Below are 21579 nucleotides of genomic sequence, written 5' to 3'. Positions count from 1 at the left end.
TAGCAATGCTGCAGTTAAGGTACTAGTTAACAGTTTTGGAGTTAAGGCACTAGTTAGCAGTGCTGAGTTATGGCACTAGTTAGCAATACTGTAGTTAAGGCACTAGTTAGCAGTGCTGTAGTTAAGGCACTAATTAGTAGTGTTGTGGTTAATGCACTAGTTAGCAGTGCTGAGTTATGGTACTAATTAGCAGTGTAGTTAAGGCACTAATTAGTAGTGCTGAATTATGGCACTTGTTAGCAATGCTGTAGTTATTGCCCTAGTTAGCTGTATTGTAGTTACGGCACTAGTTAGCAGTGCTTTAGTTACGGCAGTATGAGCAGTGCTGTAGTTCCTGCACTAGTTAGCAGTCCATTTTGGAATCTCTCTCGGAAAGTGAAACAGCGTGTGGAATTGTTGCAGCTGCTGAGACGAGGGTTTCACTCACCCTCTGCCTCTCTTACTTCCGTGGTTTGCTAATTATATCTGTCAGCAGCCAACAACTGCCTATTTTACTATCAGTTCCCAGCTCTTTCCAAATGTTACAACTCACACGTCTGGGTCCCTCTCAGCGTTCCCACTGCTAGTCCAGGATTGGTCTTCTACATCACATTGGTCACAGACATCAGATCAGCCTTCCTGAGAGTGAATCCATCCAGTCCCTGGCTGTGTCCTCAGGACCCTCATGGACCAGCTGGCAGGAGCAAGGGTGGACATTTTTAACCTCCCCCTGGGTAAGGAGAGAGAGCTTTGTAACATGCTGACAACTGCCTCTCCCACATTGTCAGCAAGACCAAGGAGTTGGTCATGTAGTTCAGGAGTTCAGGTGTGGTACTCACCCCAACCATCATCAATCGCAATGAATGGAGATGATTGAGAACTTAAAGTTTCTAGGTGTAAATATCACCAACAATTTGTTCTGGTCCAAACACATTGGCACTACAGACACGAAGATATACCAAGACCTCTATCTTCTTAGAGGTCTAAGTAAATTGGGCACGATTCCAATTATTCTTAGAAACTTTAAGATTCAAGATTCAATTTAATTGTCACATGCACCAATTAAGGTACAGTGAAATTTGAGCCATACTAAGTAAAAAAGCAAAAAATACACACAGCACATAAAATAAAGTTTAACATAAACATCCACCACGGTGGAATCAACATTCCTCACTGTGATGGAAGGCAATAAAGTTCAGTCATCTTCCTACTTTGTTCACCCGTGGTCGGGACTGCACCCTCCGCAGTGCCGCACCCGACGGTCCGATGTTCAAGCCCTCTCGTCGGGATGATTGAAACTCCGGCGTCGGGATGGATCAGAACACTCAGCGGCATGGAGCCCCCAAGTCGGCCGCTTCTTACCGCTGTTTCACGGTGTGAAGGTCCACAGGCCCCCGCGGTCAGAGTTCCAACATTGGCAAACTTCTGCAGATGTCCCATAAAGAAACATCCTATTGGAATGAATCACAGCTTTGTTTGAGAACAGCTCTGCCCTCAACTGCAGGGGAATTGTGGACGTGGCCCAGTCCATCACACGCGCCAAACTCTCTGCCATTGACTCCATCTACACTCCACACTGTCTCAGGAACAGTCAACATAATCAAGGACCACTGACATCCAAATCATAGCAAAATCATGGTTTGATTATGCTCACGGATAACATGATTTGACTGGACAGAATGCAAAGCTTTTCACTGTATCTCAGTGCATGTGACAATAATAAACCAATACGGATCCTCATTGTCACACAGACACATAGACATAATACATGGTCACATGGATATATGGACACATGAGACATGGACACATGATACATGGGGCATGATACATGGAAACATGCTCCATGATCACATGATACAAGGATAGATGATACATAGACACATGATACATGGACAGATGATACATGAACACACAAATGTCTGGTCACATGGATACATGGTCACACTCTACATGGGCAGATGATATGTAAACTCATGGATACATGCACACATGATGCAGTTTTTTAATGTTGAAATGTTACACAATGCCCTGTGGATAACTGTGGATCTGCAATGCCACTTACCCCCATCCACGACTGGTGACAGGAACTCCAGAGTTGCTACTACATTTCACACGGCAATATTAATTTTAGTTATTTCCTACTGATTGGTGAACATATAAATTTATCTGATTATGTCACTGACCTACTTACTTACAGACCAGGTGTTGTAAAAGCTAATAGTAAACCTTTACTGTTTCACCAACTTGGGGCAACTGGAGGTTCTGTAATAATTGAGGCTTGTGGTTTGGTTATTTTTAGTTTTGTTCATAGAAAAGTGCAAACGTCTCTCAAACTAGATCCTCCAGCATTTATAAGGCCAGAGGAAGTAGTGGAGGCAGCACAATAACAATGTGTACAAGACACTTGGATAGGTAGATGAATAGGAAAGGTTCAGAGGGCTATGGGACTCATGCAAGTCCACTCTGGTCAGCATGGATGGTCGGGCCGAAGGGTCTATTTCCGTGCTGTGTGTCTCTATGCCTGTACAACTCTAAATGAACGGAGACACTTGCGATGCCCAGGCCCAACTTACTGTCGATGCTACGTTTTTGCGTGCTATTTTTAACCCCTGGGAGCTCGTGTCAACACTGGTTCATGTTTGTTTCAACACATAGAACAGAAAACATAGAACACAGAACATAGAAGAATACAGTGCAGGGAAAGGCCCTTTGGCCCATAATCGCCATGGCAAACATGATGCAAAGTTAAACTGATCTCCTCTGCCTCCATTTGAATCATAGCCTTCCATTCACGAGCAGGTAATAGAACTGCTACCTCACAGCACCAGAGACACAGGTTTGATCCTGACTACAGATGCTGCCTGTATGGAGTTTGCACATTCTCCCTGTGGCTAGGTGATGAGTAGGTTTGTAGGTTAATTGGCTTCTGTAAATTGCCCCTAGTGTGTAGGGTGGATGCAAAACTGGGATAATATGGAGCTAGTATGAACGGCTGATTAAAAGTCAGCGTGGGCTCGGTGGGCCGAAGGACCTTTTTCCACATTGTATCTCTAAACTAAACTAAACTAAATTAAATCCATATGCTTATCCAAAAATCTGTTAAGCACTACTGTATCTGTTGTGTCTGTCTCCACCACCACCCATGAGAATGCATTCCATACACTCACCACCCTCTGTGTAAAAACTTGCCCTGCACATCTTCTTTAAATTTTTCACCTCTCACCTTAAAGCTATGCCCTCTAGCATGTGACACTTTCAACTGGGAATAAGATTTTGATTGTCCACCCTATCTGTAAGAAGCTGGAAGCAGACATGTGGAATGGAGGGGGTGGAACAGCGGTGCAGCTGGTAGAACTGATGTCTCCCGGCTCCGTGGGCATCACTCAATCCTGACCCCAGAGCCATCTGTGTGAGCGCTGAGCATGGGTTTTCCCCGGGAGCTCCGCTCCTCTCCCACATTCTAAAGATGCGCAGGTTAGCCGGGCAATTGGTCGCTGTAAATTGCCCCCAGTTTGTGGGTGATCCCGTAAGGAGTGGATGGGAATGTGGGTAATGCAGGATTTGCATGGATGGGGGGTCTGTGTTTGTTCTCACTGGAGTGTAGGAGTCTGAGGGGTGAGCTAAGAGAAGTCATAATGATGAGGGGGGTAGAGGGAGTGGATAGTCAGAGATTTGTCCCTATGGTGGGCACATTTAAAGCATTGGAGCATGGTGAGAGGAAGGTTTGGAGATCTGAGGGGGATTTTTTTCACACGGAGGGTTGTTAGAATCTGGAATACACAGCCTGAGGGGGTGATGGAGGCAGAGATTCTCACTGCATCTAGACTTGAAGTACTTTACTCACTGAGGCAGAGAAGGCTACGCACCAAATGTTGGTGAATTGGATTAGTGTGGACAGGTACAATGGTTGCATTGGACATGGTGGACCAAGGGCCTGTTTCTGTGCTGCACAATTCTATTGTTCCCTCTCATGAGGTTGGAGGAAAAATTACTGGGGAACGGGATTGTTCTGTGGGCCAGCATAAACTTGATGAGCTCAATGGCCTGTTGCTGTGACTGGAGCGAGTGTTGCCTCTGGTCTTCACTGTGACTCTCGTCATCTCTTGCTGATGCATTGCTCAGTGTCTGGGAGAGTTGGTGCTCGACTACAAAACAAGAACCCTGCCCCAGTGCTCTTTTGCCATGGACTCATTTCTGTAGTGACAACTGTTAATCAGTGACCCCGGAGACACAACCGAGAAAAGGTGGACATATTGAAACTGAAAAACTGAAACATATTAGTCATGCCATTTACCATTGTCTCCGGATTGTAAAATAGAAACAAGAGATGATGGGCTGTGAAAGAAAAGTGTCAAAAGTCCTTGGATCAGAATGGAAGAGGCGAGAGAAGAGATTCATTAATACGTTCATTGCCGATTTCGTACATTGCCGAAAAGTTCACAGCGAGACCTGGATGTCCTTGTACACCGGTCACTGAAAGTTGGCGTGCAGGCACAGCAGGCAGTGAAGAAAGCTAATGGAATGTTGGCCTTCATAACAAGAGGATTTCAGTATAGGAGTAGAGAGGTTCTTCTGCAGTTGTATATGGCTCTGGTGAGACCACATCTGGAGTATTGTGTACAAGAAAGGAAGTGGCGGAGACACTAGGACTTGAAGGAGAGCTGGGAAGGGGGAGGGTGAGTAGGGAGAAGACTAGGGCTATCTAAAATTAGAGAAGTCAATGTTGATACCGCTGGGGTGTAGACTACCCAAGCGAAATACGCAAGCTCACTACATTTACTGCTGGCTCCAGTCGCAAATCTGAGTTTTCGAGCGATTTGATGCTGGAATTCCACTGTGAAATTGGAAAACAAATCTCACAGAGGTTTTTTTAGAGAAATACACAGAGGAACATACACCAAGCGAGTCATCATTACGGAAAAATTATGTTGACAGCAACTTCAACATTGTTGTGCAGAAAATTAGAGATGAAGTTGCATGCGACAAAATATGGATCTCAATAGACGAGACAACCGATGCTGTGGGGAGTTATGTTGCCAATGTGGTCATCGGTACACTGGAAGCAGGTCAACAATCAAAGGAGTTGACATCGAAAGTATTGGAGAAGTCAAACAGCTCAACTATTGCTCAGTTGTTTACATCTTCACTTGCTGTACTTTGGCCAGAAGGTATAAAACACTAGAATGTTCTTCTGTTTGTGACTTAAAATTTTATTCACCAAAATGTTGCATTTGACATGCTTAGTTCAAGGACTTCATGGAATTGCCGAGCACATACGTAGCTTGTTTCCAAATGTCGATCACCTAGTTTCCAATGTCAAGAAAATCTTCCTCAAAGCACCAGCACGTGTGCAGTTATTCAAGGAAATGGCACCTGAGATTCCGCTACCTCCTCACCCCGTTTTGACTAGGTGGGGTACATGGCTCTCTGCTGTACTCTACTATGCTGCAAATTTTGACAAAGTTATGATAAATTGTCAACTGTTTTGAAGAAGTATCTGCTGCAATCAGGATTGTCAGTGAAATCATGCAAAAAAGTCACTCCACCGCAATCTTGTGTTTATTGCTTCCAATTTTGCAAATTTCCCACAAGCTATTATTTCCCTTGAAAAACATGGCAAAACATTAGTGAATAACTTGCAGGTTTTCAACAAAGTAACTGATGATATTCATAAAGTTCCTAGTGATGAGAGGTAAAGACATACAAGGAAAATGTGAGGGAGTGATTTTACCAACAAAGATCTTGAAGAAATAGAAAACATAGCTAAAGTTCTCAAAGGTAGTTGTAATGCACAAGATATAAACATGAATATCGAGTCTGTAGCTTGTTTCTGGTATGCACCAATGACCTCAGTTGAGGTAGAAAGAGGTTTTTCACAACTGAAGCATATTCTGTCTGACAGGCGGCATAGTTTAACACCAGATAATTTGAAAAACATGCCAGTAATTATGTGCAGCCAGGCAACTTTGATCATTTAATGTAGTATACCTTTACATTACAATTTTTAAAATCATATTTTGGTGGTGGAAATAATTGCCTTTTTCATGCCTTTTTTGTAATTTTATTATGCCCTTTTGCCTGCCTATTTCAGTTTTTTAGAGCCTAAACATCCTGGCTCTAATCATTATAAATAAACAGACAAACCTTGGGCTTCAAGTTCATCGTTCTCTGAAAGTGGCACCATTAATCAAGAGGTGGAAAAGAAGGCATAAGGCATAATTGCCTTCATGGGATATAGAATATAAAAGTTGGGCCATTATGTTGCATCTCTATAAACACTAATTAGACAAGAGAAGTAGAGGATGACATCTGCAGCAAGACCACACTGCTGCAGGATGTCAGTGGGTGGAGCGATGTCTGTAGAGGGAAGTGGACAGTCGATGTTTCATGTCAGGACATGCCCACACTTCCTTCAGCAGTGTGTTTGGTGCATAGTCATACAGCACAGAAACAGGCCCTTCAGCCCAACTCGTCCATGCCGACCAAGATGCCCCATCTACACAAGCCCCAAATCTCGTTAAACCTTTCGTATCCGTACCTATCCAGATGTGTTTTAAATATTGTTATTGTACGTGACACAACCACTATCTCTGACAATTTGATCTGTATTTACCCACTACCTTCTGTGTGAAAAAGTTGTGCCTGAGGTTCCTATCAACTCTTTCCTTTCTCACCTTAAACCTAGACCTTAAGACCCTCTAGTTCTTGACTCCCCTACCCTGGATAAAAGACTGCAATCAATCTATTTCCCTTATGATTTTATACACATTTTCAAGATCAGCCCTCAGCCTCCTGCACTCCAAGGAATAAAGTCCCAGCCTGCCTAACCTTTCCCAGTAGTTCATTCTAGGGAAACAGCCTAAGTTTGTCCAAACTCTCTTTGTAGCTAATACCCTCTAATCCAAGCAGCATAAATCTCTTCTGCACCCCCTCTAAACCCTCCATATCCTTCCTGTAATGGGGCGACTTAATCTGAACACAATAATCCAAATGCGACCAGATCAAAGTGTTATAAATCTACAACATGACTTTGTGACTCTTACATTCAATGCCCCGACCAATATGACTTCTCTATCATTAGGGTTAGGGTTAGGGTTAGGGACTGTGCTGGTTTTAGTTAAACCTCACTCTCAGTGTAACACCAAGCAGGGTGATGCTGACAGTATGCTACTTTGAAAGGGGAGCTTCTTCCAGTCTATTGAGTGAAGGTGAAAGATCAAAAAAGTACCAGGTAAGACATTGTGAAATCCATCCTCAGAGATTGAAGAAAACTTTAATGCCAAGGCCAGCTGTCTTGTTTTGGGTTAGGGTGGCCAAGGGAAATGATTGGAAGTGTGGATCGGTTGTGAGCCATTAGATTGGGAGTGTTTTCCTCGGAGCATAGAGAGATCAGGGAGGTTTGAAGAGGGTGGTCACAATGAGGAAAGGCGGTAATTCGGAACCATTGTGTAGGAAGGAACTGCAGATGCTGGTTTACACCAAAGATAGACTCAAAATGCTGGAGTAACTCAGCTGGACAGGTGGCATTTTTTTGATAGAAGGAATGGGTGACATTTTGGGTCGAGACCCTTCTTTAGTCTGAAGAAGGGTCTCAATTCAAAACCATTTGCAGGTTTGGGGATCAGAGATCTGAGGCACAGGTGAGTATGATGAATGTTCAGCAAAGGAGGGCACCAATGATTCCACACAATGCAGCCATAAGAGACTGGAATTTGGAGCAAAACTATTAACTGCTGGGGAACTCGGTGGGTTGAGCAGCTGTGGGATTGTCGGTGCTTGGGGTGATACCCTGCATCAGAGATACACCAGACAACGTGTTGCAGGTCTAAGTGTGAAACTTCAACTGTCCCTCTTGAAACCACAGATGCTGCCTGGGCCACCAAGACCTCCAGCAGTTTCGTTTTGTTCTTCACACCTGTGTTGTGGAATGTGCTGCCAGAAAAGCCAGTGGAATTGGGACTTTAAGAGGAATCTAAATCATCAGTAGAGGGGTGAAGCCTCTGACTCTGTGGAGAATATCAAAGGAGACACAAGAGACTACAGATGTTGGACTCTGGAGCAAAGCATGAAGTGCTGGAGTAATTGAGCAGTTGATCACCATCTGCGGAGGGAACATCCACATTTTGGGTCAGCACCCGTCTTCAGACTGATTCAGAATATCGAACTATCATCAAGGCCCACTTGTGATTACTGTTATATGGTTGCCAGTAATGTGCTTCATTAATCTGAAGAAGGAAAGAAACATTGGGACTGATATCTAATTCATAAAAGAAAACATCATGCATGCAATATAAGATTGCAAGTTCTGTAAATGTGTAAACATCTGTGATAAGAGAAACAGAGTTCACATTCCAGGTTGAAGAACTTGCAGCAGAATTATTTGGTGAAGGGTCTTTAATCTAAAATATTAACATTTATTGTCCCAAGGATCAGCCAAGGTATGAAGTATCAAAGTTGAGATGTTATGTTACAGTTGTACAACACATTGGCAAGGCCGCACTTGGAGCTTTGTATTCAATGTTGGTATCAAAATGATTTTATTAAGCTGAAAAGAATGCAGAAAAGATTTGTGAGGATGTTGCCAGGACTCGAGGGCCTGAGCTATAGGGAGAGGTTGAGCAGTCTAGGACATTATTCCTTGGAGCATAAGAGGATGAGGGGTGATCTTATAGAGGTGTATAAAATCACCAGGGGTATAGATACGATGAATGCACAGAGTATTTTCCTCAGAGTAGAAGAAGTAAGAACCATAAAACATAAGTTTAAGGTGAAAGGGGCAAGATTTAATAGGAACCTGAGGGGCATCTTTTTCACACCGAGAGTGGTGGATATATGGAACAATGCCAGAGGAGGTAGTTGATGCAGGTAATATAACAACATTTAAAATATATTTGGACTGATACATAGACAGGAAAGGTTTAGAGAGATATGTGGTAGGTTCCTATTAAACATTGGGCAAATGGAACTAACTTAGATGGGGCATCTTGGTTTGGCATGGACAGGTTGGGTTGAAGGGCTTGTTTCCATGCTGTATGACACTATGATTCTAAATAGTGATCAATTATAAGGTGAGTCCTTTCATTGTAAATCCTCACCAAGATAGAATACATCTGGTCCACTCCAGTCAATGATAAGCAACAAATACATGATGCTCATGGTGTCAAGGTTCATGGGTACCTTCGCACCGTCACTGACTGCTAGAATAATCAGAATATCTTTTGCCAATTCAAATCAAAATCGTTTCTGCAAAACTGATGGTGTTGAACATATCTCTCGTTCAACCCAATGCAGCCAAGTGTCTGTCTTGGCCTTTTGACAACAAAACCTGTAATAGAAGCTCCGTGCAGTCATATATCAGCCTAGCCCGTTACATGAAATAACAATGCTGCGATCTTCACAAAGATAATAGTGGAGTCCAGCTTGCACGGAGCGGGTTCTTTACGTCAATTGTTTGTTGACCGGGTGATGGAAAATACACTTTCCTACTCTGAAAAGTTAGGCCATTGACTGCCAGGGATTGTGACAACACTGGGCTACAAAGAATGTCACAGAAATCATTCGGATAGCAAAATATCTTCATCCAGCGGCAACCAATAAGTTCAGAAGCTATTTGCAAGACATGTCGGGTTGCAAAAGGGAAAGGAAATCGTTGATACAGGAAATGCGAATTGATTGAAAGATTGCTTCATGGCAATTGGTGTCAAACAATAAAAATGTGTTTATGAATAAAAGTACATTGATGGCGAGGAAATTCATCTCGCCGTCTGAAGGATGGGAAACTCGCCGAGGAAAGATGAAGGAGATGGAGCGCTTTTTGCCGTTACAAGTCACTCCACAAACCTGACTGGGGCGATGCATATTTTCCAGGAAGTGTGGGGTTCTAAGAAATGTGCTGTATAACATATTTAGTTTCCTGAAAGGTGCGAGATGACAAGAGATTGAATGTTGCGCCCAGGCAGCTCCACTATGCGGGAAGCGAGTGTACCGACACTATCCGCTCTGGTCGACAACATGCACGAGGCGACCGACATGTCAGGCCGACCCAAGAGCTGCGAACACCAGCCCTCGATGTCCGTCCGCTTCGTCCTCTACATGGTCGTCCTGTTACTGGCCGCGCACATGATTGCAAGCACCATGCTCTACGTGTATCTGTCCATGAGAGTGGACAAGGTGAGGCTGCTCCGAGAGGCGTCCGCACTAAACGGATTGTTCCTTTATCACTAATTCGTTCGATTTAAACATGTTAACGTATGCTTCTTTTTGACCGAGTTGGTTGCAAATTGATGTTATGATAGATAATTGAGGGATACTTGCAGGCACCTGCAACCGTGCAGGGAGACAGTGGTGCGTTCCATTGGTGGAAATGAAACGCACAAATACAGGTGAACACTGTTCAGATGCCAGCTATTATATCGTCGCTTCTTTTACAGTCAAATGCAGCTATAAAGCACAGTCTGAGCTAATTTCAGCACGGATGTTAATGAGATTAGTTTAGTTTAGTTTATTGTCTCGTGTATTAAGGTACAGTGAAAAGCTTTTGTTGCGTGCTAACCAGTCATTGGAAAGACAATATAGCCATCGAGATTACAATCGAGACTACCATGACTACCATGATTACAATCGAGCCATCCACCAGTGTACAAATACAGAACAAAGGGAATAATCTGAAGAAGGGTCTCGACCCGAAACGTCACCCATTCCTTCTCTCCAGAGATGCTGCCTGTCCCGCTGAGTTACTCTAGCATTTTGTGTCTACCTTCGATTTAAACCAGCATCTGCAGTTCTTTCCTACACATAAAGGGAATAATTTTTAGTGCAAGGTAAAGCCCGATTCAAGATAGTCCGAGGGTCTCCAATGAAGTAGATGGTATCTCAGGACCACTCTCTAGTTGCTGATGGGTTGATGATCAGTTGCCTGATAACAGCTGGGAAGAAAATGTCCCTGAAACAGGAGGCAGTGTCGTAGACCCAGATGTTGTGCATATTGTTGCGGGGTTCTGTGCGTGTGTACCCGGGTTGTGTACCAGGGGTCTAAATCCGAGCTGCGTCTATACCCGGGGACTGTAGATGCCAGGGGTCTGTGCACACCCGGACTATGTATACCCGAACAGATATGCTTTGTGCAGCGTTTGACCAACATGGGACAATTAACGAATGTTATTGAGCAAATAGCAAAGGAGGAACTCAGCGGGTCGAGCAGCATCCGTGGAGGCAGAGAAATGGTGGATGTTTCGGGTCAGTCCTGGTTCAGGGTCTGGGACGAAACGTCGCTGTCTATTCCCTCCACAGATGCTGCCTGACCCGCCGAGTTCCTCCAGCACTTTGTGTTTTGCTCCGGATTCCAGCAACCGCGGTTCATTGTATCTCAAGCACTATTATATAAATAGGTTAGAATGGTTCACCATTCGGCTCAGTAGTGCAGACAGTGATATCCCTTTCTTTAGTCGGCAAAGAGCCTGCTCGCCGCTGTGTGTGTTGTTACGGCGAGATTGTTATCCGACTACCCCTCGCTACGATCTTACATCGCCCTGTTCTCCGTTCATCCCCAGGTGGGGGGGAAGCCGGCCCCTGCGACCCCCGGACACGCCAGAACGAGTGGAAATCAGACGAGGCCTGAGGGTGATCTGATCCGGCGATGCGTTGAGCAGGTGGGGGTCTGGGTTTGGCCGGGACAGCGCGGGGCGGGGGTCTGGTCAGGTGGGGCGGGTGTGAGAGGGCGGTCAGTCCGAGGTCTGGCCCGAGTGGGGTGTGGGGGGTGTGGTCCGAGGGGAGAGGGGCTGGACCGTGGAGGGCGTGAGGGGGGAGAGGGGGAGGTACGGGAGCCTAGTCAGGTGGGGGTGAGCGGGGATCCCACCCGGGTTGAGGTATGACCGGGGGTGGGGGCTGGGGGGAGTATGTCCCCGGGCTGGGCAATGGAGATGGTCGGGCCCAGGCTCGAGAAAGGGCCTGGTCCGGGGCGGGAGGGTCAGTGGGGAACGGTAGGGGGTAAAGGCTCCTGGGCTCTGATATTCGGTGCACACTCTCCGCGCTCCCTAGCCCGGCCCCTTTGGGCCCGGCGCCAGTGCAAGTGTGAGCTGTTCACCGAGGCCCCAGCCGCGCTTCCTGTACTAACCAACAGCGCTAAACCGGAGCGCTTCGCTGCAGAAGCAGTGGTTAATGGGTGAGTTGATGTCGCTGGGGGAAGTGAGGGTTGGAGAGAATATCGGGCGCCCGGGAAGGGGCTCTCTGAGGGGCGATATGACTGAGGTGCCCTAGATCATGAGGGGCACGGGTAAAGTTAACGCTCACAGTCTTTTTCCCCAGGGTAAAGGATTATAAAACTAGAGGGCATGGGCTTAAGGTGAGATGGGAGATGTTTAATATGGACTTCAGGGTAATCTTTTCACTCAGAGGGTAGTTGGTATCTGGAACGAGCTGCCAGAGGAAGTTACAGAAGCAGATACAATTACGATCATTAAAAGACATTTGGTCAGATACAGTGGCTTGCAAAAGTATTCATACCACTTGAACTTTTCCACATTTTGTCACGTTACAACCACAAACGTAAATGTATTTTATTGGGATTTTATGTGATAGGCCAACACAAAGTGGCGTATAATTGTGAAGTGGAAGGAAAATGATACATGGTTTTCAAATTTTTTTAGAAATAAAAAACTGAAAAGTGTGGCGTGCAAAAGTATTCAGCCCCCTTTACTCTGATACCCCTAAATAAAATCCAGAGCAACCAATTGCCTTCAGAAGTCACCTAATTAGTAAACAGAGTCCACTTGTGTGTAATCTAATCTCAGTATAAATATAGCTGTTCTGTGAAGGCCTCAGAGGTTTGTTAGAGAACATTAGTGAACAAACAGCATCATGAAGCCCAAGGAACACACCAGACAGGTCAGGAATAAAGTTGTGGAGAAGTTTAAAGCAGGGTTAGGTTATAAAAAAAATATCCCAAGCTTGGACATCTCACGGAGCACTGTTCAATCCATCATCCGAAAATGGAAAGAGTATGGCACAACTGCAAACCTACCCAGACATGGCCGTCCACCTAAACTGACAGGCCAGGCAAGGAGAGCATTGATCAGAGAAGCAGCCAAGAGGCCCATGGTAACTCTGGAGGAGCTGCAGAGATCCACAGCTCAGGTGTGAGAATGTTGAAAAAAAGCCATAAGAAGTCCCGTTTGCAGTTTGCCACAAGCCATGTGGGGGACACAGCAAACATGTGGAGGAAGGTGCTCTGGTCAGATGAGACCAAAATTGAAGTTTTTGGCCTAAATGCAAAACGCTATGTGTGGCGGAAAACTAACACTGCACATCACCCTGAACACACCATCCCCACTGTGAAACATGGTGGTGGCAGCATCATGCTGTGGGGATGCTTTTCTTCAGCAGGGACAGGGAAGCTGGTCAGAGTTGATGGGAAGATGGATGGAGCCAAATACAGGGCAATCTTGGAAGAAAACCTGTTAGAGTCTGCAAAAGACTTGAGACTGGGGCGGAGGTTCACCTTCCAGCAGGACAATGACCCTAAACATACAGCCAGAGCTACAATGGAATGGTTTAGATCAAAGCATATTCATGTGTTAGAATGGCCCAGTCAAATTCCAGACCTAAATCCAATTGAGAATCTCTGGCAAGACTTGAAAATTGCTGTTCACAGACGCTTTCCATCAAATCTGACTGAGCTTGAGCTATTTTGCAAAGAAGAATGGGCAAAAATTTCAGTCTCTAGATGTGCAAAGCTGGTAGAGACATACCCCAAAAGACTTGCAGCTGTAATTGCAGCGAAAGGTGGTTCTACAAAGTATTGACTCAGGGGGGCTGAATACTTTTGCCACACTTTTCAGATTTTATTTGTAAAAAAATTTGAAAACCATGTATCATTTTCCTTACACTTCACAATTATGCACCACTTTGTGTTGGTCTATCACATAAAATCCCTATAAAATACATTTACGTTTGTGGTTGTAACGTGACAAAATGTGGAAAAGTTCAAGACATGACTTGAGAATTAAGGGACAGAAGTTTAGGGGTAACATGAGGGGGAACTTCTTTACTCAGAGAGTGGTGGCTGTGTGGAATGAGCTTCCAGTGAAGGTGGTGGAGGCAAGTTCGTTTTTATCATTTAAAAATAAATTGGTTAGTTATATGGATGGGAAAGGATTGGAGGGTTATGGTCTGAACGCAGGTGTATGGGACTAGGGGAGAATACGTGTTCGGCACGGACTAGAAGGGTCGAGATGGCCTGTTTCCGTGCTGTAATTGTTATATGGTTATATGGTTATATGGGTATGAAAACTTTTGCAAGCCACTGTATATGGATAGGAAGGGGTTAGAGAGATATGGAACAAATGCGGCGAAATAGGACTAGCCCAGTATGCCAATTTAGTCGGCATGCATAAGATGGGCCGAAGGGCCTGTTTCCGTGCTGTACAGCTCTATGGCTGCCCGAATTTGACCGGGTCCAACCGGGGCCGCAGCAGCTGACTTCCAGGTGGGCATCATCTCAGCTTCCGTCTGAAGCGAGGGAGGCAGGTGGAGGGGGAAGTTGCTATATAAATGCAGATGTGTCTTTCTTACTGGAGGCTGGGCTAAATCCGCACCAGTTTACTGCTCTCCCCGTGGGTGGGTTGGGTCGGAGAGAGGGAGGTGCGATTAGCGGCTTCGGTTCTTTTCAGACGCTGGACTATTGTCTGTCGCGATTCGAAGGAAGGGCAAGTAGAGGCAGCGGGCCGAAGGGTTGCCGGCTTGATATGAAGTCGCTGACTGTGTCTTGTTCTTGCAGTGTCTGATGCCCGGTGCCCAGGAGCGCAGAGGTGAAGGCGGAGTGGCGGCGTTCGACGCACAGATAGGTAGGTGCCCGCGACGTTGCCTCGGGGAGGGAAAGGGATCTCAATGTTCCTCATCCCAATATTTCCCCCACACCGGCCTTGGGCTGTCCGACTCCGGCGGTGGCTGCAGGGACTTGGTCAGATCTGATGAATGAACAGAGCCCTTGTGGTCAGCGCTGACCGGCTCAGCGTTAACTGCAAGAGTCAAGAGTGTTTGATTGGCATATATAACAGAACGCTGAAATTCTTCAATGCCGCAGTTTAACGGACCCACCAACGCAATAACCCACTGATAATCTATAATTAGAAATTCCATAACCCGGTAGTTCAGATCATTTTGCCTTGGAGTCTAGGGGATACCACGGCGAGAACGACAGCAGTAATCATTTGGCTGTAATCAAACGTTAAGGGCCTGTCCCACTTGGGCGTCATTTGCGCGTCACGCAGGTGGCGCGCGAAGATTTTGTTCATCCCAAAATCCTGGGGCGCCACGCGCGACCGCGCGTCACTGCCTACGTCACCACGCACCATGCTGTCGCGTAAACGACGCGCAAATGACGCCTAAGTGGGACAGGCCTTTAAGTTTTTAGCGGTGTAGGAAGGAACTGCAGATGCTGGTTTACACCGAAAATAGACACAAATTGCTGAAGTACTCAACAGGACAGACAACATCTCTGGAGAGAAGGAATGGGTGACGTTTCGGGCTAGTTTTTAGCATTCTGCATCGCCCAAACACCACGATCTCTACAGTTTCTCTTAGTTGCGTCGGAATTGCTCTGAAGTGACGTTGTGACTATATTAAGATTTACGGCCGTTCTGACCTTGGCCCCCTAAAACTGGATAAATTGCAAGTAGTTTCCCCCAATCCTCCCTCTCTGTCCCCTGCACCTCCGCCAACGCGGTGCGCACCCATTGTCACCATCTCAGTCACCCTGCTTCTTTTCCCGCCATACACTTATTCTCTTTTAACCCCCCCCCCCTTTCCATTCCCCAATCTCCTTCCATCCATATCCCTCCCTTCCTCCGGTTTTACATTTCACTCGTCCACTCCTCTCCTCATCTGACAGCCTTTTGTCTCTTTTTCACCTCCAGCCTTTGACATTTACTTCATCCATCTGCCAACCCCCCCCCCCCCTCACCTCAACAGTATCCACCTATCACTTGCTAGGTGCAGACACAGAGTGCTAGGGGTAACTCAACGGGGATCCGAAACGTCGTCCGTCCATTCAACCCGCAGATGCTGCCTGGTTACTCCACACTTTGTGTTTTAAAAATAATCTGCATCTGCAGTTCCCTTTGTCTCTATCACTTGCCTGGCCTTTCCCCGCCCCTACCTCAATTATCCAGCTTTCTCCCCCCCCCCCCCCCCTTCCCCTCATCCAAGCAGAATGAAAAAAGGACCCGACCCCACCATCGCCCGTTCCCCCCCCCCCCCCCCCCCCCCCCCCGTCCCCCCCCCCCCACTGCTGCTGCCTGGCCCCTCGAGTTCCTCCAGCACTTTGTATTTTGGTCAACGTTTACTCAACGGAGTTCACTTAACATTATTCGTGCCAATGATAATAATGTCTTGGCATGTTTGATCGGGTTATGATTCAGGGCTAAGACAAACCAGAGGAGAATCGGGCAGAAATTTACCAGACGTATTTTCTTCGGTGGTTTCTGGGGTGGACTGCCCTCTGGATGTGGAGAGTCTCCCAGCCACCAGGTCCGTGTAGAGGTGCAGTCATGGTCTAATCGGTGTCAGTACTATGGGATTGGGATAACATTGACCGGTGAGGAGGATGTTGAAAAGATTGGGGTTCCCGATGTCTATCTCCAGCCGGAGATGTATTGAACTGAATGTTAGCGCTGAGCAGGACAGGGCGCTCATTCCAGCACCATAACCACCAAAGAGCGCAGGTAACAGCCGCGAGTTCAAACATCGTATCCTTTTCCGCTTCTGTGGGGATTAGTTGTCCCACAGCACAGAATAAGCGAGGCTGCTCCGTGGCCGCTGTTGGAGAACCAGGGCTTTCAGCGGTGCACACACCGAGCGCTCTCACAGAGTCAGAGTCGTACAACGTGGAAACAGGCCGACATGTCCCATTGAAATCTATGTTTCTATGAAACCACCTGCCTGTTTGGCCCATATCCCTATAAACCTGTCCTATCCATGTACCTGTACAAATATTTCTTAAAATTTGCGCTCTGCTCGCTCACTGTCCATTTTAATGTCTCCTCGTTCCCTTTACTCTCCTTGATGGAGTAGATTCGCATTGATAACCAGAGTTCTTTTGCGCTCAATGGAGAGTGTGCTCTTGTGTTACTCTGTCGAATTCTCGACCGAAGCGGATCACGGACGTATTTTCCAGGGAAAAGATAATTTATGTTCAGTTAAAATATGGAGGTTGTTGTCCACGGCCCAATGACAGAGCGTGTAACACAGGCGGTTGTCATTAATGTCAGGAGACAGTTCTTGTGCGCCTGCCATTCCGTATCTCTGACCACCTCCGGCAGTCTCTGTAAATCTCCGGGTGGGCAGAAGCGGCAACTTAGAGGGGAATGGAACTGGGAGTGCGGAATTCGGGGGGGGGGGGGGGGGGGGGGGGCAGTGAGGAATTGTAGAGACAGCACGGAAACAGGCCTTTCGGCCCACCAGTCCGGCCAATCACAAAACACCCAGTTACACTAATCCTACACGAATCATCTTTTTCCACTTTTCCCACTTTCCCACCAACGTCACACAGATTCTACCCGTCATCCACAATTGGTGGCAGATTAACCCATTCATTTCACTGGGATGAGGGAGGAAATTGGAGGACCCGGGGAGAGAAACCGACAGGGAGAACGTGCAAACTCCACACAGATTTCAGGATCGAACCTGCCTTTGCAGTTGTGGCATCAGCTCTATCTGCTTCCCTCTCAGTGTGTCACGTTCTTTCTTTGAAAACACTAAATGGACTGAACGATCAGAAAAATAAAACGGAAAATGCTGGAAACGCCCAACAGGTCGGGCAGCATCTGTGAAGGGGGTACAGAATCTGGCCCGGCATTCCTGGTCAGGCTTGGTGTGTTCAGTGGTTGGGCCAATGGCAATTCTCCCGTGTGCTCCGCCCAGGTTTCAGCTGTAAAGTCTGACTTCAGAGGGGACGAGCCGAGCCTTGTAGATGTGACCACCCCATAATATCGTAGTCATACAGCATTGCATAGGCCCTTCAGCCCACCTCATCTATGCCGATCAAGATACCCATCTAAGATAGTCCCATTTCTCCGCGTGTGGCCCATATTCCTATAAACTTGTCCAATCCTCATTCATGTCCAAATGTATTTTAAATGTCATTATAGTAGCTGTTTCAATTACCTACTCTGTCAGCTCGTTCCATTTATCCACCACCATCTGCGTGAAAATGTTATCCCTCAGATTCCTATTAAATAATTATCCTCCCATCTTAAACCAGCATCTGTAGTTCTTTTCTACACATTAAACCTATGCTCCCCAGTTTATGATTCTCATACAATGGGGAAAAGAATCTGTGCAGACCCTCGTGATCGTATACACCTCTATCACTCAGTCTCCTGGGCTCCAAGGAATAAATTTCCATCCTGTCAGATCTCTTGCTATCACTGGGGCCCTCGAGCCCTGGCAACGCCCTCGTGAAACTACTCTGCGCCTTTACCAGTTTAACGGTGGTGTCTGGTCCCACAGAAGGTCCCCTGGTTTGTCCTGTCACCACGAGGCGGCCGTTGTGCTGTGGGTCAGGGGGTCGTGGGTTCCGATCCCACTCCAGGGCCCGTCCGTCTCTGAGCAAAACTTTCGCTGCGAGGAGATGAATCGCTAGGTACACAAAAATGCTGGAGAAACTCAGCGGGTGTAGCAGCATCTATGGAGCGAAGGAAATAGGCAACGTTTCGGGCCGAACCCCTTCTTCAGACTGCTCCTCGCTCGGGTCAACGGCCCGGCCCCGGCCTCTCCCACCGTGTCTGTGCGACGGTGGTTTAGCGGGCGCCAGCTCTCTCCCTCCCCTCACCTCTCACTACTCTCTTGTGCAGGAGGCCGGCCGGACGGACACGATTCGAAGTCCCCCCAGCCCACGGCAGCCCACCTCATCGCCAGTATGCCAGGAGGCAACAGCTTCCCCGGTAAGTGCGGAGTCGCGGACGCGGGAATCGCTTCAGATAAGTCAATGGGGGGAGGTTCTCAGAGTCTGATGTTACCAGCGACACTCGGCGTCACTCTGTCGCTGGGACAGTCGGCGGCTCCATTCGCTGGTCAAGAGCGCACCACATCTGCCAGCCCAAGGGTAGAGTTCCCAGTCCTGCCTCCATCTCCGCTTCTGCTCCGGGTTTTGTCGCGTAGAATTGATGCATTGGGGGAGTAACTAACTCCTGGCCGGTGGCCCAGCCTTAGTTCCCAGCGGGATCCGTAGACATTGCGGGAATCGCGGACATTGTGCGGGTACCCAGCGAGATTGTTCGTCCGCGTGTTAATACCCGCGGCGCCGCTCCGATTCACGGTCGGTCAGTCGCCGGCTCACTACCCCTTCCATAGTCAAGGGCTGTTCACTCCTCGACCCCCGCCCGGTCTCTGCTCTCTGCCGCGCCTCCTCAAATCTCCCAGCGCCGATCCCACAGATAGACACACAAAGTGCTGGAGTGACTCAACGGGTCAGGCAGCATCTCAGGGGAGCATTGCACAGGTGATGTTTCGGGTCGGGACCTATCTTCAGAATCCCACAGCCCGCTTACAGTTTCCTCTTTATTTAGGGGTCACCTTTCCATCCGATAAAGGACAACCGATTAAGGACTGGGTGACCACGGGATTTCCTGCCTTTACGCGCAACGTCAACTACACTCACGGTAAGCTGGTGATAACGGAGCCGGGACTTTACTTCGTTTACTGTCAGGTCAGTTTTCGACTGAGCAGTAGCGGGTCCAAAGTGGCATCTAACGTGCCCTTCGTTCAGTACATCAACCTGGAAAGCGACCCGCAGCATTCCACGATGCTGATGAAAGCATCCAAAACGCCGGTGGACAGGAGCCAGGCGTCGAGCTTCAACTCGGTCAACCAGGGCGGCGTCTTTCAGCTGAAGGAAGGATACAAGTTGTTCGTATCTGTCACCTCAACAGACTTGCTGAGTTACGATAAAGACACTTATTTTGGCATTTTCCGGCTCTGAAGGCCCCAGGCGGCCGTGACCGCGCTGCCGGATCACCTCGCAGTTCACCTCCCGGACCAACCTCTGCTTGCGGGAGGCCCATGTTGTGCAATATGTCAGTTCTCGCAGATCCCATCAACGTGAAGCCGTCACAACGACCAAACTTTTCAACGTTAACAATGACTAATCTGAGCAGCGAGTGGTTTGACCCATCTACCCATCCCGCAGCTAAACTCTCCACCCCCGGCAATATCCCGTTGACACAATCAAATTTAAGCCTCTTTGCGTTTCTTTAGGAACTTGCACGGAGATTGGGTAATGGCAGATACCACTCTCTCAACGTAAAAGACAGCCAGGAGTGTGGGCTTCAGCACGAGTGTGTGTTTGGGGCATCTCACGCTCACTGTGGAGTGATGTCCAGCTAATGTTAGAGGCAGTAATTATTGTTGTCAACCCCAGAGCGGCCAATGATCCCACCGGCCCTTCCACACCCCCCGGGGTGATGAGAGCCCCAATGCCCGCAGACATGTGTGTAACTCCCGAGGCGTGCGGCCACGCCCTGGCCGTTGTCCACTGGATCCGCTCTTTGACGGTTCTCTTTGCGAGGAATATTTATTTGCAAGTGTTGACTGTTGATGTTTGACAAGCGCATCCTGTACACAGCGGCATGAAGCAGGTCAGGGCTGGTAAACAGCAAACCGCAGGCAGGGCCGGGTTTCGCTAACAATGCTTTGAGTTTATTTAACATTTCTCCGAACAAAATCTAAAAAAGAGGAGTGGGCGTGTTTAGAGGAGGGTGAATCCGCGGGAGAACAAGCGTGGACAAACCTTCGGGAACGGAAACATTACACGTGGAATATTTCAGGAGAGTCGGCAGTAAAATTACTGAATAATCACTTCTTAAGGGAAAATTAAAACGCTTAGGTCGCCATGCAGATAAAACAGTTTAAAATAGACTCAATCTATTCCATTGTCTTTATGAAGTGGTTTCGCAATTGAAGCGATCTCTTTGATAAGTAGCATCGAAGCACAGATACTCAGGAAGTGAAGCCCTCGAGCTCTTGCTAAATAGCATTGTTATTGAAAAGTTATGTTCCGTGTGCTGACTTTTATCCCACATCAACTTGGCACTGGGCCCCCTGGTCCCGAGCTGCGGGCTGGCACTGAAGCTTCTAGCTGTCCGCCGCACACATACACACGCACGCACACACGCGCGCACACACACACACACACACACACACACACACACACACACACACACACACACACACACACACGCACACGCACACACACACGCACACGCACGCACACACCCACACGCATACACATACACACACACGCACACACATACACACACGCGCACATCACATGCACACACATGCACACACACACACATCACATGCACACACACTCGGGTTGCCAACTGTCCCGTATTAGCCGGGACATCCAGTATTTTGGGCTAAATTGGTTTGTCCCGCACGGGATCGCCCTTGTCCCATATTTGAATGCAACTACTCGGGTCGAGGGGACTGTCGGGTCGGAGCGCCGCGTCCGGCCCAACCTCACCCGCCCCGACCTAGTGCAGCAGCAGCGCCTCGCCCGTGCCCCCTTCGGTCGGCAGCCCGGCCAACTGTCCGACCTTCGGA

General features: G+C 47.6%; 1 protein-coding gene across 1 annotated transcript; it reads left to right on the top strand.

Annotated features, from left to right (window-relative positions):
* Positions 1-9945: 9945 nt before the first annotated feature.
* LOC116979421 (tumor necrosis factor ligand superfamily member 15-like) lies at positions 9946-21222 on the top strand. Its single transcript, XM_033030985.1, has 5 exons — positions 9946-10149; positions 11424-11627; positions 14753-14819; positions 18828-18917; positions 19542-21222. The coding sequence occupies exons 1-5, from the start codon at positions 9946-9948 to the stop codon at positions 19952-19954; spliced, it is 978 nt and encodes a 325-aa protein (XP_032886876.1). The 3' UTR covers positions 19955-21222.
* Positions 21223-21579: the final 357 nt, after the last annotated feature.

Source organism: Amblyraja radiata, chromosome 12 (assembly GCF_010909765.2).
Source record: "Amblyraja radiata isolate CabotCenter1 chromosome 12, sAmbRad1.1.pri, whole genome shotgun sequence".
Taxonomy (NCBI): Eukaryota; Metazoa; Chordata; class Chondrichthyes; order Rajiformes; family Rajidae; genus Amblyraja; species Amblyraja radiata.
The sequence above is the reverse complement of the archived record's forward strand: the minus strand, read 5'-3'. Positions and strand labels throughout refer to the sequence as shown.